The 27,436-nt window shown below is 40.5% G+C and overlaps 1 protein-coding gene and 1 long non-coding RNA gene across 20 annotated transcripts in view; one reads left to right on the top strand and one right to left on the bottom strand.

Moving 5' to 3' along the window:
* The window catches only part of LOC309632918 (uncharacterized protein), a gene marked incomplete at its 5' end in the record, with an annotated part of 247,570 nt that overhangs the window by 211,914 nt on the left and 8,220 nt on the right, over positions 1 to 27,436 (bottom strand). For 6 of the 19 annotated variants that reach the window (XR_014247125.1, XR_014247126.1, XR_014247127.1 and 3 more), the window contains one exon: positions 18,373 to 18,429. Coding sequence is in view for 6 of the 19 variants with exons in the window: in XM_082400990.1 (XP_082257116.1) it covers positions 18,373 to 18,429 (57 nt within the window). Of the gene's footprint in view, positions 1 to 18,372; positions 18,430 to 18,542; positions 18,710 to 23,304; positions 23,645 to 27,436 lie in introns of those variants that run through there. The other 13 variants (XM_082400995.1, XM_082400994.1, XM_082400993.1 and 10 more) reach the window with 8 other exon arrangements.
* LOC309632922 lies at positions 18,786 to 27,209 on the top strand. Its single transcript, XR_014247145.1, has 2 exons — positions 18,786 to 19,135; positions 26,898 to 27,209. It is a non-coding gene; the product is annotated as an uncharacterized lncRNA (long non-coding RNA).

Below are 27,436 nucleotides of genomic sequence, written 5' to 3'. Positions count from 1 at the left end.
TTCCCTGCTTTTATTTGGGTTCATAAGAGCTCAGATTTCCCAATATCTAGTAGATATGTTAAGTTTCTCTGTTAAAAATATATAGGCTTATATTTCTTTTAAGCTCATATATTATTTTTAATCAAAATTTTGGACTCTGCCCTTTTCCATAGGATAGTTAGTGCCTAGTGATTTGAGGGTGGGTCTGATAACAGGCTCCTATCCAAAGCTGAGATTTATTCTGGAAAGTTTAAGCCTGCAGCTCCATACTGTAGGTGTCCTTACACCTACAACACTGAGGTGTCCTTACTCACCACCACCTCCCTGCCCTGCTTGTTCCCGCTGTCTGCCTGCAGAGAACCTGGGGAGAACCTCCACCACTGCCCCACTCTTCCTTCTTTTTGGTCTTCCCCCTTACTTGGGGAGATTGCTTGTACACTTCTGCTTTTCCTTCTCCCTTCCCTTTGCCCCTCTTTTATCAAGTCTAATCATACTCCTTTGATGGGACTATTTCCCTTGCAATCAACTTCATTGCAATTGTTTTGATTAGTGGTTATTGGCACCATTCCCCTATCAAAAAGAACTAATCAAACACCTGACCTGGTGGGTGGGGATCAATTCCACTACGATGAGCAAAGGAGAGCTGAGAGGACACTGATTTCATAAATGGACTCGTGAATGTTTTAGTTATAAAGAGTTTTGTGTCCCTATACCGTTTAGTAATTGTAGGCCTGTGCAACTGAATTTTCAATTAACAAAAACTCTGCATTGTTCAATTCAAAGGATATGTTCTACTTACTATTTTGTACCAGAACAAATGTTGAACTGGCACCAAAGATGAATGACACATCCTACCAGCCCTCAACGAGGTCACAGTCCAATGGAGTTGATAGGCATGTACATATAACATGCAAGATTTCTTTTATAAATATTGCAGAGGTATAAACCAGGTGAAATTAAGGCATAATTAGGGAGAAACACATGATTTAAGAATCTCAAAAGGCTTACCGGGGGCATTACATTTTATTTTATTATTATTTTATTTTAATGAAGTCCTGTTGCATTTTATATTGAGTTCTAGGATCCATTTAATGTATATGAAAAGTCTAAGGTCTTTGTCTAGATTCATTTTTTTTTTTTTTGCATGTAGCTGTCCAGTTGTTCCAGCACCAAAATTACACACGGAGAAACAGACAATCTCAATAGGCCTGTATCTATTAAAGGATTTGAAACTATAATTAATAACCTGCCAAAAAGAAAGCACTAGGGCCAGATTGGTTCACTGGTGAATTTTAACAAATATTTTAGGGAAAATGTATGCTTATTCTCTAAAAATAGAACTAGAAGGAATACTTTCTAACTCATTCTATGAAACCAGCATTTTCCTAACACCAAAAGCATACAAAGCATTACCAAAAAAAGGAAAAATTCAGACAAATGAATATAGTTGCAAAAATCCTGAACAAAATATTAGTCAATCAAATCCAACTATGTATGAACAGAATTATACACCATGGGCAAGTGGGATTTATTCCAGGTATACAAGGCTGGTTCAACATAAGAAAACCAACTAGTGTAATTCATCATATAAACAGGTTAAAGAAGAAAAACTATATGGTCCTATTAATAGATACAGAAAAAGCATTTGACAAATCCAGCATTCATTCATGACAAAAACGTTCAGTAAACTAGAAATAGAAGGGAACTATTGCAACTTAATAATGAGAATTTACAAAACACCTACAGCTAATATAATATTTATTAGTGAGAAACTAGATGCTTTCTCAGTAAGATTAACAACAAGGCAAGGGGGCTTACCTGGTGGCGCAGTGGTTGAGAATCTGCCTGCTAATGCAGGGGATACGGGTTCGAGCCCTGGTCTGGGAGGATCCCGCGTGCCGCGGAGCGACTGGGCCCGTGAGCCACAATTGCTGGGCCTGCGCGTCTGGAGCCTGTGCTCCGCGGCGGGAGAGGCCGCGGTGGTGGGAGGCCCGCGCGCCGCGATGAAGGGTGGCCCCCGCTTGCCGCGGCCGGGGGGGGGGCCCCTCGCACAGAAGCGAGGACCCAGCGCAGCCATAAATAAATAAATAAGTAAATAAATAAAATTAAAAAAAAAAAAAACAAGGCAAGGGGGCTTCCCTGGTGGCGCAGTGGTTGAGAATCTGCCTGCCGATGCAGGGGACACGGGCTCGAGCCCTGGTCTGGGAAGATCCCACATGCCGCGGAGCAGCCAGGCCCGTGAGCCACAACTACTGAGCCTGCGCACCTGGAGCCTGTGCTCCGCAACAAGAGAGGCAACGATAGCGAGGGGCCCACGCACCGCGATGAAGAGTGGCCCCCGCTGGCCGCAACTGGAGAAAGCCCTCGCACAGAAACGAAGACCCAACGCAGCCAAAAATAAATAAATAAATAAATAAAAAAGAACAAGGCAAGGATATCGCCTCTTAACACATTTTTTCAACATTGTCCTAGAATTCACAGCTAATATAATTAGACAAAAAAAGGAAATTAAAAGTATATAAATTGGAAAGGAAGAAATAAAACTGTTTTTGTAGATGACATGATCATCTATGTAGGAAATCTCACAGAATCAACAAAAAACTTTGAGAACTAATAAGCAATTATAGCAAGGTTGCAGGATACATTTTTCACATATACAAATTAATTGCTTCCCTGTACACCAGCAATGTACAACTGGGTTTTGAAAGTAAAAACACAATATCATTTACATTAACACCCAAAAATGAAATACTTAGGTATAAGTCGAAGAAAATATGTGTAATATCTATATGAGGAAAAACTACAAACCTGTGATGAAAGAAATCAAATAATTTAAATAAATGGAGAGATACTACATGGTCATGTATAGGATGATCAAAATTGTTAAGATGTCAGTTCTTCCCAACTTGATCTACAGATTTAATTAATCCCAATCAAAATCCCAAGTGATCTTGTGGATATTGACAAACGGATTCTAAGGTTTGTCAAAACCCAGAATGGCTGACACAGTGTTGAAGGGAGAGAACAAAGTTGGAGGATTAACATTACCCAAAATCAAGACTTACTATAAAGTTAACAGTAATCAAGACAGTGTGGTATGGGCAAAAGAATAGACAAATAGATCAATGGAACTGAATAGAAAGCCCAGAAACAGACCAAGACCAATACAGTCAACTGATTTTGATAAAGGAACAGAGGCAATATGATGAACAAAGATAGTCTTTTCAACAAACAATGTTGGAATAACTAGACATCCACATGCAAAAAAAAAAAAAAACAAGTGAATTTAGAAACAAACCTTACACCTTTCACGAACATTAAGTGAAAATAGAGCACAGACCTAAATATAAAACACAAAGCTATAAAACTTCTGGAAGATAACACGGAAGAAGATCTTCCAACTCTACAACACTCTGGAAAAGGCAAAACTATGGAGACACTAAAAAGATTAGGGGTTGCCAGGAATTAGGGACAAGAGAGGAATGATGAACAGGTAGATTACAAGAATTTTTAGGGCAGTGAAACTATTATGTATGAGATTGTAATGGTCAATACATGTCATTATACATTTATCCAAACCTATAGAACGTACAACACAAATAGTGAACTCTAATGTAAAACTTAATTAACAAGAATATATCAGTATTGGTTCATCAATTGTAAAAATGTACCACTAATGCAAGATGTTAATAATTGGGGAAAAGGGAATGGGGCGTTGGCAGGAGAATAGAATAAATGGAATCTCTATATCTGCTTAATATTTCTGTAAACCTAACACTGCTCCAAAAAAAGTTTCTAATTAAAGAAATAGTGGCAGAGAGAGCTGTAGATTTGTAGCAAAGTGCTGATTCATGAAGGCTTTAGAGATTTAAGAAAAATGCAGTAAGTGATTGCTTAGGGCTAGGAGGCTTGTGGGGATAGTAGGGTGATAGGTATGGGATTTCTTCTTGAGGTGACAAAAATGTTTTAAAATTAACCGTCGTGATCATTGCACATATCTGTGAATATACTAAAAACGACTGAATTTTACACTCTAAATGGATGAGTTATAATCATATGTGAATTATATCTTAATAAGTCTGGCTAAAAAATTCAATGGCCTAGGTCTGTGTTATTAAATTAAATAAACAGCACTTAATAGTTTTTCTATAGCTGAAGTGTATGCTGTAAGGTTCTAACATATGACTTCTTCCCAGGAAGTCAATAATGTTTAAAAGTATAAAATTTCAGAGTTAATATCAATTTTTTACAGATTTCAATGACAAGAGAATCACAGATGCAAGGGCCAAGAGCCATTAAAATAGTTTCCTTCCAGATCACGGACTAATGAATAAGATTTCCAAATGTCAATATTGATGACATGGAAAAGTATACACTATTCATTTGGAGTGAAGCTGTCAGCATTTCTTTTTGAATGAAAACGATGACAAAACCCTCTTCCCCAAACACACACGTACAAATGCCGAAGAGTGCATCCTCCTTCGTGAAGCTACCAACTCAGCAGCCTTCAATGAAGGGCATACAAAAGATGGAGCGCACTACAAATATCCATTGTTGCCACCACCTCAGTAACAGAGGAGTGGCTTTATCATCGGAAGTAATCGAAAGAAAGAAAGAACAGATGGACGTCTGGTTTATGGGGACTCACACAGTTAGCGTCACCCGAGGTGGAGGGCTTGCCACGGATAGAAATTAGGTGTTAGAAAGAGGGAACATGAGAGCAACAGAGAGGAAGACGGTTTGGAGAAGGGATGCTCAATTCTTTTATTCGGTTGTTTTATTTTGTGATATATGTCTGACAAACCGATTGCATAGAATTGCATTCTCTTACTGAGTGAAACTAATGAGTGTAATTATTTTAAATTGAGGCTATCTTATAAAAAAGCTGAAGAACTCGGGGGCTTCCCTGGTGGCGCAGTGGTTGACACTCTGCCTGCTAATGCAGGGGACACGGGTTCGAGCCCTGGTCTGGGAAGATCCCACATGCCGCGGAGCAACTAGGCCCGTGAGCCACAATTACTGAGCCTGCGCGTCTGGAGCCTGTGCTCCGCAACAAGAGAGGCCACGATAAGAAGAGGACCGCGCACCGCGATGAAGAGCGGCCCCCGCTCACCGCAGCTAGAGAAAGCCCTCGCACAGAAACGAAGACCCAACACAGCCACAAATAAATAAATTAAAAAAAAAATGCCACCTCAAAATATGCCACTGTGGCATAAATATGGTTTTGAGGTGAAAGCAATTGAAAATCAGCAGATGCAGGAAGAAATCTTCCCTCCCCTTTTCTCCCTAAAAGCAGGGCATGAATTTTCCCTGAGACCGGGGCCCCCTCTCACGAACCAGGAAGAAGAGAGTGACTCTTGTCCCCAAAGGTGGAGAATGGGCACTGAGGTGAGTCTACAGAAACAAACCTTATGAAAATAGCGCTTATCTCCCATCAGGTTCCCCATATATTTCCTACTCACTTTCCTCCAAACCCCCTTTCCTTTCTTAAAAATGGAATATAAGCCCCCAAGTCTAACTACTTCTTTGAGTTTCACTTCCTTCCTGTTGGACTCTTTCACACAGAAAATATTAATTAAAGTAATTTATGTCTTTTCTTCCATTATTCTGTCATTTGTCAGTTTACTTTGCAGGCCCCTACGAATAAACCTAAGAGGGTAGAGGAAAGAAATTTCCTCTCAGACATCAGCAATGAAGGGGAAAAAATGTTTTAGTGGTGACATGGGAATGAACTTTGGAGTTGGTCAGATCATCACAATGGTCACATCAGTCATCTATGCTGAGCAACCCTCCCTTGGTATTCTTGTCCTGCCTCTATTTCTCATGGTATCTGGTAGCACTGCAGTGCCCAGGAATGTCATGAGCTCTCTCCAAGGTGAGGCCTATATGCAGATATTATTTTATAAACTATTTCCAGAATCTTGTTCAAGGTAAAACCATACAATTCATGTTCTAAGTTGGAAGGCAGCTCAGCTCACAGAGAAGACCTTTGAGAAAGCACAACATGCTTACGGGTCTCTGGCATGGTATCAATGTCAGCCTCTAGACTGTGTCAAAAGCAATTCTGCACTCCCTCGTATTGACCAAACATGGGTAAAATACCTCTTCTGGCGCTTCCTTCTCTCTGATGATGTAGCTACCTGGGAGCCTGTAAGAACTCACTAATACTATGCTTTCTAAGAGCAGTTTCTGCTCTCGCTCAAAATCGTATAGTTTTTCTTTAATCATGTGGATAGCTTCAAGATTAGTTTTTTGGTTTTTGGTATTTTTTACAATGGGATAACTTGATACTATATCTGAGAATACCCTTCCCAGTAATTCTAGTCTCCTTGACATCAGTAAGATACGGAAGAGAAAAACCTTTGTAAAATGGTGTTAAGGAAAATTATCCAAAAGCCTGAAAAAAACTAAAGGGACTTTTGCCTGTTCTTTCTTAGTTATGCTAGGGTTTGATTATCAGGCCTGCCTGCGGATTATCTGAATCTCTAGGCATGTACCTTTGCATCTTTGTGTAACTTGTTATTTACTATTGATAAAGGTATGCTGTAATTCTGAAGGGGTTGATGTTAATTTGTACCTTGATTTTTGTCAGATAGCAATACAAATAATGTCTGTTCAGTAGGGATGCAAATGATTCCTTTCTGATGGAAAATACAATTTCCAAAATTCAGAATGTTAGCTGATTTTCCCTACAGAACATTAGCTATTTTTTCTCTAAAATCAGTAATCCTATTTAAGAATTCTTCCAGCTACTAGAAAAGCTTCTACCCCATTTAGTTCTTTTGAATCAGCACTACCATCATGCCAGTTCTCTTATTAATGGGTTCATTAAATCTGTGCCATATACTGATTTTACATTTGCATGAGTCATGAGTTTAATTTATGAAAATGATACTTTGACAAGGAGCAATTGTGAGTAGCACAATGTGCACCAGTCAACAAACCATGGGCACACAAAGTAAGGGCTACCTGCATGGACATACACACCAAAAAACCGGTCACTTTCAAACAGTATCTCTGCTATCTTTTCCCTGCTTTTATTTGGGTTCATAAGAGCTCAGATTTCCCAATATCTAGTAGATATGTTAAGTTTCTCTGTTAAAAATATATAGGCTTATATTTCTTTTAAGCTCATATATTATTTTTAATCAAAATTTTGGACTCTGCCCTTTTCCATAGGATAGTTAGTGCCTAGTGATTTGAGGGTGGGTCTGATAACAGGCTCCTATCCAAAGCTGAGATTTATTCTGGAAAGTTTAAGCCTGCAGCTCCATACTGTAGGTGTCCTTACACCTACAACACTGAGGTGTCCTTACTCACCACCACCTCCCTGCCCTGCTTGTTCCCGCTGTCTGCCTGCAGAGAACCTGGGGAGAACCTCCACCACTGCCCCACTCTTCCTTCTTTTTGGTCTTCCCCCTTACTTGGGGAGATTGCTTGTACACTTCTGCTTTTCCTTCTCCCTTCCCTTTGCCCCTCTTTTATCAAGTCTAATCATACTCCTTTGATGGGACTATTTCCCTTGCAATCAACTTCATTGCAATTGTTTTGATTAGTGGTTATTGGCACCATTCCCCTATCAAAAAGAACTAATCAAACACCTGACCTGGTGGGTGGGGATCAATTCCACTACGATGAGCAAAGGAGAGCTGAGAGGACACTGATTTCATAAATGGACTCGTGAATGTTTTAGTTATAAAGAGTTTTGTGTCCCTATACCGTTTAGTAATTGTAGGCCTGTGCAACTGAATTTTCAATTAACAAAAACTCTGCATTGTTCAATTCAAAGGATATGTTCTACTTACTATTTTGTACCAGAACAAATGTTGAACTGGCACCAAAGATGAATGACACATCCTACCAGCCCTCAACGAGGTCACAGTCCAATGGAGTTGATAGGCATGTACATATAACATGCAAGATTTCTTTTATAAATATTGCAGAGGTATAAACCAGGTGAAATTAAGGCATAATTAGGGAGAAACACATGATTTAAGAATCTCAAAAGGCTTACCGGGGGCATTACATTTTATTTTATTATTATTTTATTTTAATGAAGTCCTGTTGCATTTTATATTGAGTTCTAGGATCCATTTAATGTATATGAAAAGTCTAAGGTCTTTGTCTAGATTCATTTTTTTTTTTTTTGCATGTAGCTGTCCAGTTGTTCCAGCACCAAAATTACACACGGAGAAACAGACAATCTCAATAGGCCTGTATCTATTAAAGGATTTGAAACTATAATTAATAACCTGCCAAAAAGAAAGCACTAGGGCCAGATTGGTTCACTGGTGAATTTTAACAAATATTTTAGGGAAAATGTATGCTTATTCTCTAAAAATAGAACTAGAAGGAATACTTTCTAACTCATTCTATGAAACCAGCATTTTCCTAACACCAAAAGCATACAAAGCATTACCAAAAAAAGGAAAAATTCAGACAAATGAATATAGTTGCAAAACTCCTGAACAAAATATTAGTCAATCAAATCCAACTATGTATGAACAGAATTATACACCATGGGCAAGTGGGATTTATTCCAGGTATACAAGGCTGGTTCAACATAAGAAAACCAACTAGTGTAATTCATCATATAAACAGGTTAAAGAAGAAAAACTATATGGTCCTATTAATAGATACAGAAAAAGCATTTGACAAATCCAGCATTCATTCATGACAAAAACGTTCAGTAAACTAGAAATAGAAGGGAACTATTGCAACTTAATAATGAGAATTTACAAAACACCTACAGCTAATATAATATTTATTAGTGAGAAACTAGATGCTTTCTCAGTAAGATTAACAACAAGGCAAGGGGGCTTACCTGGTGGCGCAGTGGTTGAGAATCTGCCTGCTAATGCAGGGGATACGGGTTCGAGCCCTGGTCTGGGAGGATCCCGCGTGCCGCGGAGCGACTGGGCCCGTGAGCCACAATTGCTGGGCCTGCGCGTCTGGAGCCTGTGCTCCGCGGCGGGAGAGGCCGCGGTGGTGGGAGGCCCGCGCGCCGCGATGAAGGGTGGCCCCCGCTTGCCGCGGCCGGGGGGGGGGGCCCTCGCACAGAAGCGAGGACCCAGCGCAGCCATAAATAAATAAATAAGTAAATAAATAAAATTAAAAAAAAAAAAAACAAGGCAAGGGGGCTTCCCTGGTGGCGCAGTGGTTGAGAATCTGCCTGCCGATGCAGGGGACACGGGCTCGAGCCCTGGTCTGGGAAGATCCCACATGCCGCGGAGCAGCCAGGCCCGTGAGCCACAACTACTGAGCCTGCGCACCTGGAGCCTGTGCTCCGCAACAAGAGAGGCAACGATAGCGAGGGGCCCACGCACCGCGATGAAGAGTGGCCCCCGCTGGCCGCAACTGGAGAAAGCCCTCGCACAGAAACGAAGACCCAACGCAGCCAAAAATAAATAAATAAATAAATAAAAAAGAACAAGGCAAGGATATCGCCTCTTAACACATTTTTTCAACATTGTCCTAGAATTCACAGCTAATATAATTAGACAAAAAAAGGAAATTAAAAGTATATAAATTGGAAAGGAAGAAATAAAACTGTTTTTGTAGATGACATGATCATCTATGTAGGAAATCTCACAGAATCAACAAAAAACTTTGAGAACTAATAAGCAATTATAGCAAGGTTGCAGGATACATTTTTCACATATACAAATTAATTGCTTCCCTGTACACCAGCAATGTACAACTGGGTTTTGAAAGTAAAAACACAATATCATTTACATTAACACCCAAAAATGAAATACTTAGGTATAAGTCGAAGAAAATATGTGTAATATCTATATGAGGAAAAACTACAAACCTGTGATGAAAGAAATCAAATAATTTAAATAAATGGAGAGATACTACATGGTCATGTATAGGATGATCAAAATTGTTAAGATGTCAGTTCTTCCCAACTTGATCTACAGATTTAATTAATCCCAATCAAAATCCCAAGTGATCTTGTGGATATTGACAAACGGATTCTAAAGTTTGTCAAAACCCAGAATGGCTGACACAGTATTGAAGGGAGAGAACAAAGTTGGAGGATTAACATTACCCAAAATCAAGACTTACTATAAAGTTAACAGTAATCAAGACAGTGTGGTATGGGCAAAAGTATAGACAAATAGATCAATGGAACTGAATAGAAAGCCCAGAAACAGACCAAGACAAATACAGTCAACTGATTTTGACAAAGGAACAGAGGCAATATGATGAACAAAGATAGTCTTTTCAACAAACAATGTTGGAATAACTAGACATCCACATGCAAAAAAAAAAAAAAAAGTGAATTTAGAAACAAACCTTACACCTTTCACGAACATTAAGTGAAAATAGAGCACAGACCTAAATATAAAACACAAAGCTATAAAACTTCTGGAAGATAACATGGAAGAAGATCTTCCAACTCTACAACACTCTGGAAAAGGCAAAACTATGGAGACACTAAAAAGATTAGGGGTTGCCAGGAATTAGGGACAAGAGAGGAATGATGAACAGGTAGATTACAAGAATTTTTAGGGCAGTGAAACTATTATGTATGAGACTGTAATGGTCAATACATGTCATTATACATTTATCCAAACCTATAGAACGTACAACACAAATAGTGAACTCTAATGTAAAACTTAATTAACAACAATATATCAGTATTGGTTCATCAATTGTAAAAATGTACCACTAATGCAAGATGTTAATAATTGGGGAAAAGGGAATGGGGCGTTGGCAGGAGAATAGAATAAATGGAATCTCTATATCTGCTTAATATTTCTGTAAACCTAACACTGCTCCAAAAAAAGTTTCTAATTAAAGAAATAGTGGCAGAGAGAGTTGTAGATTTGTAGCAAAGTGCTGATTCATGAAGGTTTTAGAGATTTAACAAAAATGCAGTAAGTGATTGCTTAGGGCTAGGAGGCTTGTGGGGATAGTAGGGTGATAGGTATGGGATTTCTTCTTGAGGTGACAAAAATGTTTTAAAATTAACCGTCGTGATCATTGCACATATCTGTGAATATACTAAAAACGACTGAATTTTACACTCTAAATGGATGAGTTATAATCATATGTGAATTATATCTTAATAAGTCTGGCTAAAAAATTCAATGGCCTAGATCTGTGTTATTAAATTAAATAAACAGCACTTAATAGTTTTTCTATAGCTGAAGTGTATGCTGTAAGGTTCTAACATATGACTTCTTCCCAGGAAGTCAATAATGTTTTAAAGTATAAAATTTCAGAGTTAATATCAATTTTTTACAGAATTCAATGACAAGAGAATCACAGATGCAAGGGCCAAGAGCCATTAAAATAGTTTCCTTCCAGATCACGGACTAATGAATAAGATTTCCAAATATCAATATTGATGACATGGAAAAGTATACACTATTCATTTGGAGTGAAGCTGTCAGCATTTCTTTTTGAATGAAAACGATGACAAAACCCTCTTCCCCAAACACACACGTACAAATGCCGAAGAGTGCATCCTCCTTCGTGAAGCTACCAACTCAGCAGCCTTCAATGAAGGGCATACAAAAGATGGAGCGCACTACAAATATCCATTGTTGCCACCACCTCAGTAACACAGGAGTGGCTTTATCATCGGAAGTAATCGAAAGAAAGAAAGAACAGATGGACGTCTGATTTATGGGGACTCACACAGTAAGCGTCACCCGAGGTGGAGGGCTTGCCACGGATAGAAATTAGGTGTTAGAAAGAGGGAACATGAGAGCAACAGAGAGGAAGACGGTTTGGAGAAGGGATGCTCAATTATTGTATTCGGTTGTTTTATTTTGTGATATATGTCTGACAAACCGATTGCATAGAATTGCATTCTCTTACTGAGTGAAACTAATGAGTGTAATTATTTTAAATTGAGGCTATCTTATAAAAAAGCTGAAGAACTCGGGGGCTTCCCTGGTGGCACAGTGGTTGATACTCTGCCTGCTAATGCAGGGGACACGGGTTCGAGCCCTGGTCTGGGAAGATCCCACATGCCGCGGAGCAACTAGGCCCGTGAGCCACAATTACTGAGCCTGCGCGTCTGGAGCCTGTGCTCCGCAACAAGAGAGGCCACGATGATAAGAGGCCCGCGCACCGCGATGAAGAGTGGCCCCCGCTCACCGCAGCTAGAGAAAGCCCTCGCACAGAAACGAAGACCCAACACAGCCACAAATAAATAAATTTAAAAAAAAAATGCCACCTCAAAATATGCCACTTTGGCATAAATATGGTTTTGAGCTGAAAGCAATTGAAAATTAGCAGATGCAGGAAGAAATCTTCCCTCCCCTTTTCTCCCTAAAAGCAGGGCATGAATTTTCCCTGAGACCGGGGCCCCCTCTCACGAACCAGGAAGAAGAGAGTGACTCTTGTCCCCAAAGGTGGAGAATGGGCACTGAGGTGAGTCTACAGAAACAAACCTTATGAAAATAGCGCTTATCTCCCATCAGGTTCCCCATATATTTCCTACTCACTTTCCTCCAAACCCCCTTTCCTTTCTTAAAAATGGAATATAAGCCCCCAAGTCTAACTACTTCTTTGAGTTTCACTTCCTTCCTGTTGGACTCTTTCACACAGAAAATATTAATTAAAGTAATTTATGTCTTTTCTTCCATTATTCTGTCATTTGTCAGTTTACTTTGCAGGCCCCTACGAATAAACCTAAGAGGGTAGAGGAAAGAAATTTCCTCTCAGACATCAGCAATGAAGGGGAAAAAATGTTTTAGTGGTGACATGGGAATGAACTTTGGAGTTGGTCAGATCATCACAATGGTCACATCAGTCATCTATGCTGAGCAACCCTCCCTTGGTATTCTTGTCCTGCCTCTATTTCTCATGGTATCTGGTAGCACTGCAGTGCCCAGGAATGTCATGAGCTCTCTCCAAGGTGAGGCCTATATGCAGATATTATTTTATAAACTATTTCCAGAATCTTGTTCAAGGTAAAACCATACAATTCATGTTCTAAGTTCGAAGGCAGCTCAGCTCACAGAGAAGACCTTTGAGAAAGCACAACATGCTTACGGGTCTCTGGCATGGTATCAATGTCAGCCTCTAGACTGTGTCAAAAGCAATTCTGCACTCCCTCGTATTGACCAAACATGGGTAAAATACCTCTTCTGGCGCTTCCTTCTCTCTGATGATGTAGCTACCTGGGAGCCTGTAAGAACTCACTAATACTATGCTTTCTAAGAGCAGTTTCTGCTCTCGCTCAAAATCGTATAGTTTTTCTTTAATCATGTGGATAGCTTCAAGATTAGTTTTTTGGTTTTTGGTATTTTTTACAATGGGATAACTTGATACTATATCTGAGAATACCCTTCCCAGTAATTCTAGTCTCCTTGACATCAGTAAGATACGGAAGAGAAAAACCTTTGTAAAATGGTGTTAAGGAAAATTATCCAAAAGCCTGAAAAAAACTAAAGGGACTTTTGCCTGTTCTTTCTTAGTTATGCTAGGGTTTGATTATCAGGCCTGCCTGCGGATTATCTGAATCTCTAGGCATGTACCTTTGCATCTTTGTTTAACTTGTTATTTACTATTGATAAAGGTATGCTGTAATTCTGAAGGGGTTGATGTTAATTTGTACCTTGATTTCTGTCAGATAGCAATACAAATAATGTCTGTTCAGTAAGGATGCAAATGATTCCTTTCTGATGGAAAATACAATTTCCAAAATTCAGAATGTTAGCTGATTTTCCCTACAGAACATTAGCTATTTTTTCTCTAAAATCAGTAATCCTATTTAAGAATTCTTCCAGCTACTAGAAAAGCTTCTACCCCATTTAGTTCTTTTGAATCAGCACTACCATCATGCCAGTTCTCTTATTAATGGGTTCATTAAATCTGTGCCATATACTGATTTTACATTTGCATGAGTCATGAGTTTAATTTATGAAAATGATACTTTGACAAGGAGCAATTGTGAGTAGCACAATGTGCACCAGTCAACAAACCATGGGCACACAAAGTAAGGGCTACCTGCATGGACATACACACCAAAAAACCGGTCACTTTCAAACAGTATCTCTGCTATCTTTTCCCTGCTTTTATTTGGGTTCATAAGAGCTCAGATTTCCCAATATCTAGTAGATATGTTAAGTTTCTCTGTTAAAAATATATAGGCTTATATTTCTTTTAAGCTCATATATTATTTTTAATCAAAATTTTGGACTCTGCCCTTTTCCATAGGATAGTTAGTGCCTAGTGATTTGAGGGTGGGTCTGATAACAGGCTCCTATCCAAAGCTGAGATTTATTCTGGAAAGTTTAAGCCTGCAGCTCCATACGGTAGGTGTCCTTACACCTACAACACTGAGGTGTCCTTACTCACCACCACCTCCCTGCCCTGCTTGTTCCCGCTGTCTGCCTGCAGAGAACCTGGGGAGAACCTCCACCACTGCCCCACTCTTCCTTCTTTTTGGTCTTCCCCCTTACTTGGGGAGATTGCTTGTACACTTCTGCTTTTCCTTCTCCCTTCCCTTTGCCCCTCTTTTATCAAGTCTAATCATACTCCTTTGATGGGACTATTTCCCTTGCAATCAACTTCATTGCAATTGTTTTGATTAGTGGTTATTGGCACCATTCCCCTATCAAAAAGAACTAATCAAACACCTGACCTGGTGGGTGGGGATCAATTCCACTACGATGAGCAAAGGAGAGCTGAGAGGACACTGATTTCATAAATGGACTCGTGAATGTTTTAGTTATAAAGAGTTTTGTGTCCCTATACCGTTTAGTAATTGTAGGCCTGTGCAACTGAATTTTCAATTAACAAAAACTCTGCATTGTTCAATTCAAAGGATATGTTCTACTTACTATTTTGTACCAGAACAAATGTTGAACTGGCACCAAAGATGAATGACACATCCTACCAGCCCTCAACGAGGTCACAGTCCAATGGAGTTGATAGGCATGTACATATAACATGCAAGATTTCTTTTATAAATATTGCAGAGGTATAAACCAGGTGAAATTAAGGCATAATTAGGGAGAAACACATGATTTAAGAATCTCAAAAGGCTTACCGGGGCATTACATTTTATTTTATTATTATTTTATTTTAATGAAGTCCTGTTGCATTTTATATTGAGTTCTAGGATCCATTTAATGTATATGAAAAGTCTAAGGTCTTTGTCTAGATTCATTTTTCTTTTTTTTGCATGTAGCTGTCCAGTTGTTCCAGCACCAAAATTACACACGGAGAAACAGACAATCTCAATAGGCCTGTATCTATTAAAGGATTTGAAACTATAATTAATAACCTGCCAAAAAGAAAGCACTAGGGCCAGATTGGTTCACTGGTGAATTTTAACAAATATTTTAGGGAAAATGTATGCTTATTCTCTGAAAATAGAAGTAGAATGAATACTTTCTAACTCATTCTATGAAACCAGCATTATCCTAACACCAAAAGCATACAAAGCATTACCAAAAAAAGGAAAAATTCAGACAAATGAATATAGTTGCAAAACTCCTGAACAAAATATTAGTCAATCAAATCCAACTATGTATGAACAGAATTATACACCATGGGCAAGTGGGATTTATTCCAGGTATACAAGGCTGGTTCAACATAAGAAAACCAACTAGTGTAATTCATCATATAAACAGGTTAAAGAAGAAAAACTATATGGTCCTATTAATAGATACAGAAAAAGCATTTGACAAATCCAGCATTCATTCATGACAAAAACGTTCAGTAAACTAGAAATAGAAGGGAACTATTGCAACTTAATAATGAGAATTTACAAAACACCTACAGCTAATATAATATTTATTAGTGAGAAACTAGATGCTTTCTCAGTAAGATTAACAACAAGGCAAGGGGGCTTACCTGGTGGCGCAGTGGTTGAGAATCTGCCTGCTAATGCAGGGGATACGGGTTCGAGCCCTGGTCTGGGAGGATCCCGCGTGCCGCGGAGCGGCTGGGCCCGTGAGCCACAATTGCTGGGCCTGCGCGTCTGGAGCCTGTGCTCCGCGGCGGGAGAGGCCGCGGTGGTGGGAGGCCCGCGCGCCGCGATGAAGAGTGGCCCCCGCTTGCCGCGGCTGGGGGGGGCCCTCGCACAGAAGCGAGGACCCAGCACAGCCATAAATAAATAAATAAAATTTAAAAAAAACAAAAACAAAAAAACAAGGCAAGGGGGTTTCCCTGGTGGCGCAGTGGTTGACACTCTGCCTGCTAATGCAGGGGACACGGGTTCGAGCCCTGGTCTGGGAAGATCCCACATGCCGCGGAGCAACTAGGCCCGTGAGCCACAATTACTCAGCCTGCGCGTCTGGAACCTGTGCTCCGCAACAAGATAGGCCAGGATAATGAGAGGCCCGCGCACCGCGATGAAGAGGGGCCTCGGCTCGCCGCAACTAGAGTAAGCCCTCGCACAGAAACGAAGAACCAACACAGGAAAAATAAACAAATTAATTAATTAATTAAAAAAAAAAAAAAAAGAAAACCCCAAACATGATAAATATCAATACAAAGAAAACCAAGCCTGGGCACATCATACTCAGATTACTGATGAGTAAAGATAAGGAGAAAATCTTTAAAATATCCAGAAAATAAAAGACACAACACATACAGAGGAACAACAAAAAAAAAAAGGCTGAAGAACTAAAACCAAAAAAAATGATTTCTTTTGATTCTTTTAAAATATCCTATGAAAAGCTAGCTTTTAATAGGGACTTTAGATCGCTGTTATTTGGGGTATTTTGTACACTCTCTTCTATAGTTTCTAATTCACCTCTGTTTCATCAAGTGAAAAATCACATTCCATTGTACTTGTGCTCCATTTGTTCTCCATATAACATCTTCCCACCCTTGTTTTAGTATTATCTAAGATCTTGGGAGATTTCAATCAAAAACATGTGGATGATTTTGGACTCTAAGCTTGGAGCATCCACCAATTATGTTTGAATTCACGAGACTGAAATAGCTATTGGCAATAGTGTAACCAAGAGAGGAGATCCCTTCTTACACCTCACACATGTACATTTCACATGAGTGCCTTTACTGTAGCTTTATGACAAAGATGTTTAACCACCTGGCAATTAAAAAAAAAAACAAAACACTTTGGTGCTCTAAATTCTTGTCATATTCTTCAAACTTATTGTCCTAAAAATATTTGTATAAACAACTGAATTTCAAAGGCATATTTTTAAAAGCTTTCTTATTATATATGCATATAGATCAACTTCTTAAACACTGTAAGCTGGAAGAATTTCTGCATCTAAGTGCATGCTTCTTTTAGACATATTTGCACAATCATTGCAGGCTCAAATTGATGGTGCTCCTGAATGCAACTTCCCTATAAGGTAAAATTCAGTTTCCTGTACTTCATTCCTATAACCTATAAATATTGAAATGATGTAACTAGAAGGTAAGTTCATTTAAAAATTTAACTAAATTATTTTTGTAGCACATTGAATATTGTTTATTAGCATATATATTTTAAGGCACTGACTTACATAGGAATGATTCCCAGGGTGAAAACATGTATGTGATGTTTTAGAGAATAAAACAAAATTATTTTTATAACATATGTATATATATATAAATGCATATATTAGCCAATATCCATTTGTAAACCTTTATTCTATTCAAACTTAATACTCCACTTCCAAAAAGATATGTCCATGTAAAGTTGATAAAGTTCACCTCTTAAAATATGTCTATGTTTAAAAGAAATAAAGGTGCACTATACACCAAATTCTGTTATTTAAATTTGTATTTCATATATAAATTGGACTACACTGCATTATGTAATACTCCATAGGTACTGAATAAGTAATAAAAACTAAAAATAGTATTTATCTAGATGATATGATTGACCAGAAGGTATGTCCTGGATTATTATAAATATTTCAAGAGGAGGAGGATTATCTATAAAACCTTTTTCATCTGAAGGCCTGGGTCTTATGATATAGATAGAACTTTATCTAAACATGTAGAGTTTCCTGATTTCCTTTGAAGAAATCAGTAAGAAACTCTTTGAAAAGAAGAAAAAAACAAAACAAAACAACAAAAGCAAGGGGCGCTCAAAGTCAGCTTGAAACAATAAACCTCGGCGGCAAGTCCCCAACTCCTGGGCGCCCGTTCAGGGCCCCAGCGGTGACCTGTGCTCACATCAGCGGAGGCGCCAGCAGAGCCGAGCCCGGGACGCCAGCCCGCCGCTCGGACCTCACAAACCAGACGGCTTCGTCTAACGTTGGGAAACTGCGGAATCTCTCAGCAGCGCTGAGCGGGGCGGCAAGGAGACGAACTCAGGCTTCACACCAGGGAGCTCCGAGAGGAGGGACTAAACGCGCGACCGCGACAGCTCAGGCCGGGAGCCCGGAGGAAAGCTGTCCCCCAGGGAGCCCCCTCCCCTCCCGGCAGGACCCCGCCGCTCCGGCGTCTCTTTACCTTGGATTTCCCGGTCCCAGGAGCGGCCGGCGAGGCCACCCCGTCGTGAACAGGCTCCTCCAAAACACAACGAAAGCCAGCCGGTCACATGCGGCTGTGCGGACCCCGGCGGGCGGGGAGGGCAGGCGGGGAGGGGCGGTGGTCCCTCGGCCCCCGGGATCACGCGTTACCTCCATGGCCACCCGCTGCCCGCACTTCCGCCCGCCGCCTCCCACGGAGCCCCGCCGCGGTCAAAGGTCGCGCTTCTCTGCCGGCCCCGCCCCCGCGTCTCCAAGGCCGCGGCCCGGCGGCGCTTTCGCTTCCGCCTCGGGAGGTGGCTCCCCGCGCGCTCCGCCATGCCCCCGGGCCGGCCCGCGATGGGGCGGGGCGTGGAGGGGCGGGCCCGTGGGCGGGGCCCGGCGCGCCACCAGGGCAGTGGGGGGCCCGGCCCCTCCTGGGAGGGTCGGGCGTTGTGGGACCGCGCGCGCTCAGGCGGCCGCCCTAGTCTCCTATCCCCTCACCTGTCCCCTTAGCTGTCCCATCTCCTGTTCCCTCTCCTGTCCCTCACCTGTCCTATCTGCTGTCCTCCTGTGCCCTCAGCTGTCCCCTCAGCCCCCCTCAGTTCCCCCAGAGGCCCTTAGCCTCGGAACGGGCGCGTGGCTGTGCCCTGCGGCTGCAGGAGGCCGAGGGGACGAGGCGCAGCTGTTCCTGAGGCGAGTGGGTGACCGCAGAGCGGGAGCGCTGTCCCGCCTGGCAGCCTGGACGCCGGCCCTCCTCCTGGACGGTGAGTAGTCCCGGCGCCCAGCCCCATTCCGGGTGGACGGGCGGGTTGGGGACCTGTGCTGACACTGCCTTTCGTGGCCGGTAGCTCTTTCTTTGAGCGGGACTGAGGAAACAGGCCCGAGTGGGGGGACGCTGGCCGGGGGAGGGAGGCGGCCTGGGGGCCCCCGCCCGGTGGGGACGGGCGGCGCCAGGATGGTCCGGGGCGAAGACGTGCTGCCGCAGCCGGTGCCTCCCCTCCGCTCCGTGAGCCACCAGCCTGGCACTGGCTGTCACTTGTCACGCCCTGACGCAGGTTGTGGGATGAAGTTTGCCAGTTTGGGGAAAGGATCCCCCTGCAGTGAGCTGGCTTCGGAAAATGCCCGTAAATCTGGACACTGGGCGGGGTTGTAAAATGAGTGACTTTCCTCGGGACTAGAGAAATAGTCTCAGACAGCTTTTTGGAAAAATCACGAGTAATTCGTGAAAGCCACCAAAGTTCTCAATGTTTACATGGCAGTGAATACCGTTAAGGAAGAGTGACTAAATGCGTTGGCAGGTCGTGTTGGTGAAACTCGAGACTTTGAGCACCTTTTGGAGAAAAAGAGGACTTTCTGTTGCCCTCTCTCCATCTAGTCCGTTGCCTTGTATATATATTCATGCATTGCACTGCATGAAGACTTAATTGAATCTATGAATTAATTGATACAGAAACCAATCAGCAGGACAGAACCTAAGATCACTGGTCATTTTCTTCTGGGTTTTGAGGCAACTTAGAACTGAGACTACAGGGATTTTGTTGTATCTATTAACATCAAGGACGTTATAGCATTTGTTTTTTCCCTTCCAGTATGGGATCCAGGCTAGAATCAGGTTTTGCATTTAATTGTCACATCTGCTTAGGCTTCTTTAATCTGGAACATTTCCACAGCCTTTCTTTGTCTTTTATAAAATGGACCGAAATTTTGACCAAAATTTTGGTCAAATTTTGGACATTTTTGACATTTTATAAAAGAAAACCAAAAAAAGCCCCCAAACAACCGAACTCATAGATACAGAGAAGAGATTGGTGTGGCAGAGGCAGGGTGAGGGAGTGGGCAAAATGGGTGAAGGGGGTCGAGAAGTACAAACTCTGATTTATGAAGCAAATAAGTCCGGGGGGTGTTGTGCGCAGCATGGTGACTACAGTTAATAATACTCTACTGTATACTTGAAAGTTGCTAAGAGAGTCGATCTTAAAAGTTCTCATCACAAGAAAGAAATGATGGATATTTACTAGACTTATTGTGATGATCATTTCGCAATACATACAAATATCAAATCATTATATTGTACACCTGAAACTAATGTTATATGTCAATTATATCTCAATTAAAAAAGGAATAAGAAATTTGGAAAAAAAAAAAAAAAAAAGCAAGGGGCAAGTTAAAACAGTTTATGTTGCCCTTTGTTTTACTAGATCTTATTTAATTTAAAATCAATTTGAAATCTCTAGTAATATGTAATGTTTACTTAAGTAGAAGCAATTAGACAAATAGTGTTTTCAGTACAGATGTACCCAGCCACTCTGATAATTCATTTTAAAGACACCTTAAGATAATAGGCTGAGATTTCCAAATAGATTTAGTTACAGGAGGGCTGGCTAACAAAGTCACTTCTAAAAGTTTGTGCCCTGATATTACAAACACCAATATAAAATATTGCCTATTATCTTTAGATCTCAATTTTGCATTAAGTTTTGGATGTATAACTGTAAAAAGCAACTTTATAATTCAGTGGTATTTGGGGGCAAACTTAATAATATTTTTTCCAGAAAAAGATATAATGGAAGCAAAAAATCTCTATTCAATTGGAATTTTTAAATTTTAGTCACAAAATTAATAGAGGCACATAGTTTAAAAAGTCAAATAGCACTAAAATGTTTACTTTGAAAATTAGCTTTTCACAAAAGCTGTGGAACTTGGGCAAGTCATTTACCTGTCTGTGCTTCAGCTTCCTCCTCTGTAAAATGGGGATAATAATATGTCAGCTTCACAGAGGTGCTGTGAGGATTAAATGAATTAACGCATGTGAAAGACTTGGTACAATGCCTGGCCATAGCAGGATCTTTATAGATTCAACTATTATTATTACTGTTCCCACCCTCAGAAGTAATCGTCTCGATTCCCATAAAGAGTCTCTGTCTCTTTCAGAACAGAATTTTTCCTCCTACTCTCAATTAAATGTAAATCTGTTTGAGGGGAAGCACAGGATATGCATTCATATTTAGTTGAAGTTAAAATGTCAAAATTTGGAACACATCTACCTGATTCCTTTTTCTCATCCTTCTTGATAGAATATGGAATGTTTGTTTTCCTGTTTATCTAATCCAAAATATTCAAAACACTTTCAAGGTCTGTAGAGAACAGACTTGTGGTTGCCATGTGGGGGGGTGGGGGGAAGTACTGGGAGTTTGGGATTAGCAGATGCAAACTAGTATATATAGGATGGATAAACAACAAAGTGCTACCATATAGCACAGGGAACTATATTCAGTATCCTGTGATAAACTGTAATGGAAAAGAATATGAGAAAGAATGCATATATATATATATATGTGTGTGTGTGTGTGTATGTATATATATACACGCATATATATATGTGTGTGTGTATATATATATATATACACACACATATATATATATGCGTGTGTATATATATATATATAAAACTGGATTACTGTGCTGTATAGCAGAAATTAACACAACACTGTAAAGTCAACTATACTTCAAGAAAATAAATTAAAACAAAAAACTCTTTCAGGGTCTGAATAATAATCATCTTTCAGAATTGAGCCTGAATTTACAGCTGGACTTACACATATATCTTTCTATCTCAAAATATATTTTATAGAGCTAAGTCATTGTCTCAGTTTTTGTCATTACTTATAAGCTTATGTTTTGATAGAGTTTATATGGAAATACCATGTGGCATAACTGCCTATTTCACACCCTAGGAGGTGGGAAGGGTATAAGGACTCATCATCGACCCAGATTCTCATCTGATTCAACTAATTGGCATTTCAGTCTCACAAGCAACATTTGAAATTTTTATTGCAAGGAACTAATGGGATGAAGAACAACACAAGTAATCCAATCAAATAAAGGCATCTGCTGGAGTGGGATCCCAGGGTCCCACCCCACAGCTTTTTATGGAGAATTTTGTTTTCATGGAAAGGCCAGAATTCCCTAGGGGTGGAGTTTCATGATCAGAAAGTAAAGAAAAACCTCTATGTATTATTAATATCAACACACAAAATAATACAACTGCATTACACATTTCTCAATTTAGAATAAGGATAGCATGTATGAACATGTTTTGGGAAGGTTATTGAAATTCTCTAAATCACTTTGATATCCTTAAGTTTCTTAAGGCATTTATCAAAACTCCACAAGAACAGAACTCTTCTTTGTTGCTTGAGTCAATAAAAATCTGACTCAACTTCTATTTTAGGTCTCAGATTTTTAATGGAGTAAACCAGGATTTCCTTCGTAATGAAACTACAAGGCCTGCACTATACTGCAATTCAGTAAACTCTGAATTATAAATGCTAAAATTCCTTTTGACAGTAAGGAGTAGCATAATTCTTTGTTGGGAGCAACATTATTGGACAATTTTTCTTAAGAAACGGAGAATTTATTAAAGTATCTTATGGGCTCACAGAATCAATAAGAGGCTGAAGGACTGGGCTTGGGAAATAAGTAGAAACCAAATACCCCTGGATCAAGGATGGGAGTGGGTGAGGGGGCAGGACCATATTTGCCTTTTGGTTGGACCCTGCCGCCCCCTTTATTTTTGCCTGTTCAGGACCAACCAAGAGCTAACAATCCTCTTATTTTTAGTTTTTTTTGAGGAACCTCCCCTACTTCTGGGTATATAGTTAATGGAATTGAAATCAGGATCTCATTAAGATTTCTGCACTCCTACATTCACTGCAACAATATTATTCACAATAGCCAAGATGTGGAAGCAACCTAAATGTCCATCAACAGACGAATGGATAAAAGATATGTGAGATATATATAATGGACTATTATTCAGTGTTAAAAAAGAAGGAAATCCTGCCATTTGTGACAACATGAATGAATGTGGAAAAATTATGCTAAGTGAAATAAGTCAGACACAGAAGGACAAATACTACATGATACCACTTACGTGAGGAATCTAAAATCGTCAAATCACAGAAGCACAGAGTAGAATGGTGGTTGGCAGGGGCTGAGGGGAGGGGGAAAAGAGAAGGTGTTAGTTAAAGGGAACAAAGTTCCAGTTATGCAAGATGAATAAGTCCTAGAGATCTTCTGTACAGAATAGTGCCTCTGGTTAGTAACACTGTACGTGCTCTTAAAAATTTGCTAAGGGGATAGATCTTACGTTGTGTTCTTATCCCAAAATAATAAGAAGAAGAAGAAGAAGAAGGAGAAGGAGAAGAAAAAGGGTGGAAGAAAAGAACAACAACCTGCTTAACACAGAGTGCAGGTCACAGCCCCACTCTCATCTGCAGGTGAAGTGGTTTCCACAGTAGCAGGAAACACGCTGCCTCTCAATAGGAAATCACATCTGGGTTAATTCCGCAGAGTCAGGGGCAGGTGGGTGCTGGACAGTCGAAAAATAACAAGCACAGTTTCCCAGATTTACATCTATTCATGTACATGAAACAGGCTGGGACCTGGGAGCCTTTGCTGCAGTGCTGCAGTGCTTGCACCTGGACAAATGTCTCTTAGAGCAACAAAATGCAAAGAAACTATAAGGGACTAAAAATAACTGCGTGCATGCACAGTTGGGGCAAATTCTGGACAAAAGATACAGAAAGACCAAAAAAGCCCAACTGCCACTTCTGAAGAGCTAGAAGCAAAAACGGGGGTCGGGAGCAAAGGCTGGGTTCTGCGCATGCCCCCTGCACTCAGCACCACCAAAGGGGTGGGCAGACCACCTAAGTCACCCCTCCGGCCCAACCCCGGGACACACCACTACCTCCCCCCCATATAAGGAACCAGCTGCCCCCACCCCCACCCCCAGGAAGCGAGCAAGGGAACCTGTTGCTTGTTCTCGCTCCCCCTGCTGCAGCAGGGGTCCCAATAAAGCTTTGCCTGAATTTCTTGTCTGGTCTCTGATCAATTTCTATTGATTAAGGAGGCCAAGAACCCTGGTCAGTAACATACACACTTCAAATTCCAGAAATTGTAAGTCTTGCTGAACACAATTCTCTTTCAGATAAGGAAGGGTACCACCCACTCACCAAAGGCAGAAAACCTCAAGTCTCTGCATCCAGCCCCAATCCTAGGGTCTCTGGATGTTGTCTAATCCTCCTCTAAGATGGTCACAGGCACATCTACATCATCAGAAACCCACAGAGTAATGGTGAATGTAACCATCACTATAGTGGTCTATATAAAATGGTCTGACAAGGGAAAGGGATGGGGGAGGAAAATGAGTTATGGAGCATGGAAGGAAACATGTGTAGGCATGTGCTTCTGCATCATTCGTGATACTGTGACGTCCCTCAGCCACTCTCTGCTCCATGGTCACCTTGTTCTCAGCCAGCACCAGGCTCATTGGTATCTTCACTTGGTGACATGATCCAGACCTTCATTTCTGAAGGAACTGAGACCTTCACAGCCCAGCCAATGTGGTGTTGTTGCCTCTTGAATTTTCATAAGATACAGATGTAGGGAGGCAGGACACAAGATCCCTTTGATCATCAGAAAGGATTTCTCCCACCCATCTCATAACACTTTTTTCCCAGCTTGCCTAGTGATCAGCAGAGCCCAGGATGCCAGGGGCAGCATCAGCTTTAATTCAGTGGAGCCACTGTTGTGCCAGCTGGTGGACGCATCCCTCCTATGGGTCAGACCATCTCTAAGTAATCAGAGTCGTCACTTAGTGACAGGAAGAAAAGGGTTTGTAAGCAGGTCATTAAATGGTTCACAAGTGAAAGTGGAAGTGTTCACTAGTTCAGAAGAATAGTCAGGTCCTATAAAACAACGTGTCATAGAAATCGTCAAGATGTATATATACACACTACAATATATAAAATAGATAACCAATAAGAACTTACAGTATAGCACAGGGAACTCTACTCAATACTCTGTAATGACCTATATGGGAATAGAATCTAAAAAAGAGTGAATACATGTATATGTATGACTGATTCAGTTTGCTGTACAGCAGAAAGTAACACAACGTTGTAAATCAATTATACTCCAATAAAAATTAATTAACAAAAATAAATGATACCAATCAAAAAAAAAAAAAAAAAAGAAAAAAGAAAGATGTGACCCAGGGTACTGCTTCTGCCACTGAAGAGCTCTAGCTCAGCTGCCCTGGACCCATCCATATAGCTGGACAGGCCATTGCTCCTGCCTGCTGTGGTGCCCCCCTCCCCCAAGAACTCCACAACTGCAATCACAACAATAAAATCCGAGTGCTTCTTAATCTTTTCCCCACTTGTTTCACGACTCTCAGTCTTGGGTTGCAGGATCCCAATGGCTGAGCCCAAGGTTCAGGCCCTCACACTGGCTGCCAGGGGCACCGAGAAGGGGAATCTGCTCCCTTCATTCATTGTCATTCTGAATGAGTTGATACACCTAATCGTTGTATTTTCATGTCTTCCCAGAAGAAATCTGTCAAGGAACAGCCTATTGTAAACAAATTCTATTTAGAGTATAATTGAAGAACCAAATTAAAAAAAGAATCCTAAGCTTCAGTTAAATAAATAAATAATAAACACATACATACATATGTGCATACATCAAAAGAAGAAGAGAACGTAACAGTTTATCCTCCAACTGACACATGAATACATTCCTTACTCTCAGCAGGTTCATAGAAGCAAACAGGGACCCCTGAGAGACTCAGGCCCTGTGCTCTCATTTTCCTTTTTAGTGCCAATGAAACAGACTCCAAAGTGCTCACATGGTTAATTATTGGCAGAACTAGAGTGAAGATGCCACACTAAATATTGAGCTTCCTGGGAACACCATCCAAGCCTTACACATCCACCGCAAGTCACACGGTGCCTGTCACATAGTAAGCCCTAAATATTTTGTACTAAATGACCGAGTCCACACACTTTCCAATATATTAAGCTTTATGTACCTCCATTAAGAAGCATTTCACAGTTAAGGATTGAATTTTAGACTTCCATTCCCCTCATCTCCTTAATTCCATGCTAACTGAAAGATAGCACCTTGAGAACACAGGAATTCTAGACATTCTGGTGATTCAAGTCATGTTGCAAAAGCAGAATTGTTGCAGGTTTTTTTCCTTCCTCAAATAATACTTGGCACAGAAAAAGCACACGGATGCAGCACACTGCATTTTCCCCTGCCAGCAGCTCGCTCATGGAGCATCTACTCATGAAAACACAATTTTTAAAATTTATTTATTTATTTTATTGAAGTATAGTTGATTTACAATGTTGTGTTAGTTTTAGGTGTACAGCAAAGTGATTCAGTTATACATACATATATATATATATGCACATATACATATATATGTTCTTTTGCAGATTTTTTCCCATATAGGTTATTACAAAATATTGAGTGTTTTCCCTGTGCTGTACAGCAGGTCCTTATGAAAACATTTTAATACCCAGATAGATAACCACTTATAGGTATTACAAGGATACCATTCAAAATAGGGAACAGTAAGTGACTCCTTCACATTAGGTCAGGCAGAGTTTTCTCATTTACTTTTTAAGTGGTTTTTATTGATTTTGTTTTGTTTTGTTCTGTTTTATTTTGCCTAAGAACTAGTGGGACAGAATCATTGAATGCGTAAGCTGAAAGGACTCTGGACCAGTCCTCTAATGGAACAGATGAAGAGAACTCACCCAGAGACCAAGGACCTGGCCAGCACTCCTATCCCAGGGCTTTATCACCACCACACATGGTCTCGGGGACCACGTTCATTGAATGCCTACCACTTGGTCTGTATCATATTTGATTTTACAGAGAAATAACAGTCACCTTTTCCTCCCTATTGCAGAAGGTATTCTTGTGACTTTGATAGTGAGAATGCATTTAAGAAACATTTTTAAAGCACATCTTTCCAAATGCGAATATGAATATGTGGATGTTTTTGGTCTTGTACATTCAATAATATGAAACTACAGTGACTGAAAGAGTATAACTAAAGTAGGAAAGAACACTCTCTTTTCTCCCTAAAAATGTGTCAGAATCATTGCGCTTATAAAAGCCTGGAATCCCAAAAGTCATTGATGAAAAATATGATTGGAATAGCTCCAATTAGATACTTTCTAAAATAGTTTTCTTTCCTCTTTCTCAAG

This window comes from Balaenoptera borealis, assembly GCF_965194805.1.
Source record: "Balaenoptera borealis genome assembly, chromosome: 8".
Taxonomy (NCBI): domain Eukaryota; kingdom Metazoa; phylum Chordata; class Mammalia; order Artiodactyla; family Balaenopteridae; genus Balaenoptera; species Balaenoptera borealis.
The sequence above is the reverse complement of the archived record's forward strand: the minus strand, read 5'-3'. Positions and strand labels throughout refer to the sequence as shown.